Here is a 5,296-nt window from a genome sequence, read left to right on the forward strand (position 1 = left end):
ATTTTTGCAGTAGCCCTTAATCATCAAAGTTAACAGAAATAAACACTTGAAATATAACCCAGTGTGTCAGAAATATAAATAATATACAGATTTTACTTTTTAAATGTAATTACTGTGCTGACTAAACTTATGATGATCTTCTGAGCTGCACAACAATTAAAAGACTTACACAGTCATTCATGCCCTTACAAATGCTAAACTATGTTCTCACACAGATCCGATCCTCATAGCCCGGGCACTTCAGGACTACTACCCTGGAGACTGCAGGTTCATCCCCATCCAACAGGGGCAACTCGTCTATGTTTATGCAATGCTGAAAGACAGAGGGAATCTCTTCTGGGCTGGCAGTGTGAGTAAAGAAGAATAATGTTAGAAAAATTTATTATGACCATAATATACAGTGCTTTGCAAAATTAATAACATTAAAACCACAAACACTGCAGAAGTTTATTGTGTGACTGATCAATATAAAATACCACATAACCTAATTTTTGCTTCAACCCTTTAAAAAAACGTCACATGCAAGGTAATCAAATCTGCTGGGTGTGAAGTTAGCTTGAAATAGAAAAAGGCTTCTTTATTTAGAATCTGGTAGATAAATAAAAAATACCACTGATTTTTTTTTTTTTTTTTCTTTGCTACTTTCGAATGATCCAGTCACAGCGTACAGCTGTAACAGGTTCACCTTAATCAGCCTCAGCGCAGCTAAGAACAGCAAAGCAAATACTGGCTGAAAATATCTTTCTACTCAAGCCTTGTCTTAAGTAAATACATGCAAGTTCCAGGAGGAATAAATCAACGTAGCAACTTCCATGGTAAACAAGAAAAACTTTCTGGTAATGGTATAATGGATTATGTTGTACTCATTTTATAAGGCACATCTGCTACAAACCATGTAACTCCAAACTGTAAGTAAAAACTATAAAACAAAGTAACAATCATCAACAATAGATTTTAAGTGTGTGAACTGTCCTGTTGTTTAACTGCATTAAAATGTCTCTAAAGATGGTGTTGTTCAGCCATCTTGAAGTTTATTAAGCTACAGTAAAAAAGATTGAGAAGCTCTAATCTAGATACTTTACTACTGCAGGTACAAAACACATATTATGGAGAACAGGAGGCTCGGATTGGTCACTTCCCCAGCAGCGTTGTGGAGGAAACACATGCTCTCATGCCAGCAACCACAGAAGTCAAAACTACCGTAAGTGAACCAACAGTTCTGTGCATATTTACAAATAAGTTGAACTATTATCAAGCTGTTTCTATTTTATTCTTGTATTTTCACTGCTTTCATTTTTTTTTTTTACCCAGAACTGGGATTTCTACTGCAACTGATGCTGAACGGACACACAGAGAAAACAACAATATGGAACAGCTTTCCTTAACACACAATTATGGTCTAATCCATGTTAGCTTGTCTCTGAATACGTTTTTAAAAATCATGAAATGATTTATGGGTGTCAGAAATTGTATTCTGATAACTTTGTCAACTATATGCTTTGATTGCTGATCTTTGATTTCGAGGTAGAGATATTTTCCTGTTCCTGTTATATATCAAACTTGGGCTCTTTTTTCTGTGTTCTTGTTATTTGGTATTTAAGTGAGATTTACTTTACACAACATGACTTAGAATTTAATCGGATTTTCTGTCAAAATTAAATAAATCTTATCTGTATTTAAACATGTAATCATCTTCATCTTGAATTATTTAGAAGATAGTTCTCCTACTTATGCTATCTGTGACACTTTGGCTTTTCATACTTTCAGTTTTACAGATAATAAACATTTCAACAAAAACTGTAAAAAAGTTTATTTTTTTTTAGGTTGAGCTTGGCAAGAGATTTCACCTGAATATTCTGCCTATTATTTATTGTAGCATGATATGATGGTGAAACATACATCTTTTAAATAAATGTGTTTGGTTTTTTTTGTTTTAACTGTGTTATGCTTAGACATACAGTATATGCAGGAAAGTGGGATTTAAATAATTTTTCCAAGACAAGGTCAACTTTTACTATTTGGCTGTCATTCAGGTTTTTTGTTTGTTTGTTTTTTTTGATTGTGTAATAATTTGCAAAACAACAAATAAAATGTTTTCCACATCTTTGAGGTTGATTTATTGATTTTTTTTAAATAGCTTTTTAATTGTCATGAATGTTTTGGGGCCTAAACAATAAAATAACTTGACTTTTCAGCTTCTGTTGTGGTGTGAAATTATACTTTCAACAGAACAAAGAAAAAAAAATGACAACACAAATTTGAGTTTCAATATTTATTCTAAATATGGTTTTCTGCGTTAATATGCCAGAGGCTATAGCCGGTTTAACAGTAATAGTAGAGCGTTGGGTTTACAAGTAAAAATGTACTCACTGTCAAAAACAGCACATATAGATATCTGAAGAAAAAAAGTGCCTCTTGTGCTCATCCTTTACACTGCGACCTACACCTGTTATTCTCCATCTGTTGCTTTTTCCATTCCATACAATCTTGGCCTTAAATCCTCTGGTGGCATTTTGAATGACCAAAAAAAGCAATCAAATGCTCCCATTGATCCTGTATCTCTTCACTTACAGAAACCAGCACCATATCCCACTGAAAAGAGAGCACAGCTGGCATTTTGTTAATAAGTCTGACAATAATAGTCTTAGACAAGAACATTTTAAGCTGTCTAGGCTATTTTCCCCTCCATCCAACTTTTTAGAGTTTGGTCTCCTAAATGCAAAGCTTTCTCAGACTTTGTCTATTATTCACACACCAGGTAAAGGAAAGGAATATATTTGGTAATTTTAGATAAATGCATGGCTATAATTTGTCAAAGATAGGCCTATGATAAGAACATTTATTCTCTGGAGCTTAATATTGTGCAAACGAAACTCACATGTAATGTTAAATGTTTATGCAGGATCCAATTTTTTCCAGAGGTTACCATGTTCTAAATCCATCTGTGATTGTAAGTTGGAAGTCAGCAGGTTATGCTTGCATTTTTTTTTAATTGTCTGACGTATTATGTTAACCAAAATGCCAACATATAAACAAGTAGTGGTGGGTTAGTACTTAATCAGTATCAGGGCTGCCAGGTCACTCTACATTTTTTGCTTCTGTGAGCCATCTTCAAATGAGATGGGAATGTTGCGGTCTGGCCCAAGACATGGCCGAGGCGCCGTGATTGTTAGCACTCCATCAGATGACAGATTGGAGGTGATGTCGGCCCCTAACACGCCAGATGGAAGCCTGTACTTCCTCAGAAACTCTCTTGACACAAAGCCGTGATCATCCTGAAAGCAGAATTAGTCAGTGTTAGAAAAGTTGCAGCTTGCAGTTTCTGCAAATCCCTGCAATCTCTCCTGACCTGTCTGTCCTCGTGCTTAGCGTGCACCGTGATGAACTCGTCGCTAAGATTGACGGACAGCTCGTCGGGGGAGAAATGCTTCACATCCAGATAAATAACGAAGCGGTCCTTTTCCATCCGCATCTGTGCAGAAATTTGTTAGAAGTAGTAAGATGTTGTTGTTTTTTTTCCTCAGTGCAATTTCAATTCAGGTTAGAAAGTTAATGGTGTTTCTGATTTCAACTTAAGCACTTAGAATTCTAATTTAAACAACAAATCTCACAAATGTGACTGTGAAACACAAAGGCTTGAAGTACCATCAAAAGGTGAACCAAACAGCACTGTACCTCACTGTGTCCATTTTCCGGCCAGTTGAACCAGCGCATAAATGAAGGTCGCATCCAGGGGAAGGACCAGGAGAAGGGCCACACCAGTGGCCAGTCAGCAAGAGGTTCTGCCAAGGAGAGGTCAGAAAACCGGCTTTGGAAGGCGCGACGGTACCAGGGGTACTGAATGGGAATATCCATAGTGGAAGTCAGAGAAGGTTTTAAGCTCAAAGCTGGTCTAACTTGGCTTAAGATGGGTGCAACTCTCCAGTCCTACACTGAATTTATAGGCCTTCCCCTCCCAGCCCATCCAAGCCTCCCTAACCTCCCATGCCATCACTGGCAGCGAAACTGTGCCAACAGGCTGATCTCTCTGGAACAATGATGTCAACTGTTTGTCCCTTCTTCCCCCTGACTGTTTCCTCTGTCTGATTGTTGTCTCACACTCTGCCCCCGACACCGTGTTTCTATCTCTCAGCCATGACGGGACACTGGCTGGGAATATTGCTGATACCTCCAAGCTTATGCCCCAGGAAATACCGCTGCCCAATGTTCGAGAGTTTGTTTGGCGAATAGCTTACAGAGCTTTAGCCAGTGGTGCGCCATGTGCCAAAAGCTTAGATCTATGTGTGGAGTGGATGTGGTGTTGAATGGAAACTGATGAGTGTGTATGGGACAGCATTAGGTGAGACTTTATCTGCGTAAAGTTTTGCCATGAGCTCAGATTTAAAAAATTGCTTTCCCATTGGATGTTCCAAGTAAACGTTATTTGTCTTCTTACACATTTCTTCTATTTTAGCTTGTTTGTCTACTTAAATGTTTCTGCTCAAAAAGAGAAAAAATGAAAACAGTAATCTCTATAGAAAACAAAGTTTTTAAATCATTATTTTATTTATTAATGGAAAGAAAGCTATCCAGACATACCTGACCTTGTGTGAAAAAGTTATTGAACCAAGCTAATATTACCCCTTAACCTAATAAATATTTGTGCCGCCCCTGGCAGCAAGTCAGATTTTTTTTTTTACATCGCTATTGAGTAATTTTGACACAATCATCCACATTGGAAAATTGTGTTAATGTATTGGAGATTATAAGATTGGTGATCTCTCTTTTAATCTGTATATTTTAAATTAGTAGTCTAATTTTATCAACACATTTTAATCATAATCATTTTAATCCTTTTTGGATTGACAACATAAGCTGTTGTATGGGTAAAATGATCCAGCCTTTAGTTGTCAATCAACACAGAACTAAAATATGACCCTTGACTCTGAAATCAAAACAATACACTAAGCTGCCCAACAGTTCTAACAAGCATCTGACAGATCCAACTAATATTTAAATATTTACAAAATAAATTGATTTCGAGATCAAACAAATCTCAATTTCCAGTAAATATACGTAAAATCAGAAAGAAAAGTACTTAATGTCACACATTTATAAAAATATACTTAAGCGTGATTTTACCAAAAACCTTCATGATCCACTTTGGGCGTAAAATGTATTTAATAAATGAATTACATTACATTTATACGTAATTAATTAACTACATATTATTTTAGAAGTTTGTTTAAAAGTAATTAATTAGTAGAAAGACAAAAAGAGGTTTCGGTTGTTCAACTTCCTGCCTACCAATGGTTGC

The 5,296-nt window shown here is 36.2% G+C and overlaps 2 protein-coding genes across 4 annotated transcripts in view; one reads left to right on the plus strand and one right to left on the minus strand.

Annotated features, from left to right (window-relative positions):
• Window positions 1-1,806, plus strand: part of mia (MIA SH3 domain containing) — a 10,880-nt gene extending 9,074 nt beyond the window's left edge. For 2 of the 3 annotated variants that reach the window (XM_016673891.1, XM_016673890.1), the window contains 2 exons: window positions 216-349; window positions 1,091-1,806. In XM_016673891.1, coding sequence (XP_016529377.1) covers window positions 216-349; window positions 1,091-1,450 — 494 coding nt within the window. In that variant the 3' untranslated portion in view covers window positions 1,451-1,806. The remainder of the gene's footprint in view (window positions 1-215; window positions 350-1,090) is intronic. The other variant, XM_007556598.2, reaches the window with a different exon arrangement.
• Window positions 1,807-2,990: 1,184 nt separating this feature from the next.
• LOC103141149 (alpha-crystallin B chain) lies at window positions 2,991-3,950 on the minus strand. The gene is made up of 3 exons (XM_007556629.2): window positions 3,676-3,950; window positions 3,350-3,472; window positions 2,991-3,275 (listed from the first exon to the last, which is right to left on the minus strand). The coding sequence occupies exons 1-3, from the start codon at window positions 3,853-3,855 to the stop codon at window positions 3,084-3,086; spliced, it is 495 nt and encodes a 164-aa protein (XP_007556691.1). The 5' UTR covers window positions 3,856-3,950; the 3' UTR covers window positions 2,991-3,083.
• Window positions 3,951-5,296: the final 1,346 nt, after the last annotated feature.

This window comes from Poecilia formosa, unplaced genomic scaffold (genome assembly GCF_000485575.1).
Source record: "Poecilia formosa unplaced genomic scaffold, Poecilia_formosa-5.1.2 Scaffold3, whole genome shotgun sequence".
In the NCBI taxonomy this organism is placed as follows: Eukaryota; Metazoa; Chordata; class Actinopteri; order Cyprinodontiformes; family Poeciliidae; genus Poecilia; species Poecilia formosa.

Coding starts and splice junctions, on each gene's coding strand:
- LOC103141149 (XM_007556629.2), bottom strand. CDS start 3,855: ATGGATATTCCCATTCAGTACCCCTGGTACCGTCGCGCCTTCCAAAGC. Junction 3,473..3,675: donor CGGAAAATGGACACAGTGAG/GTACAGTGCTGT, acceptor ATTTCTGCACAG/ATGCGGATGGAAAAGGACCG. Junction 3,276..3,349: donor CTAAGCACGAGGACAGACAG/GTCAGGAGAGAT, acceptor TTCTGCTTTCAG/GATGATCACGGCTTTGTGTC.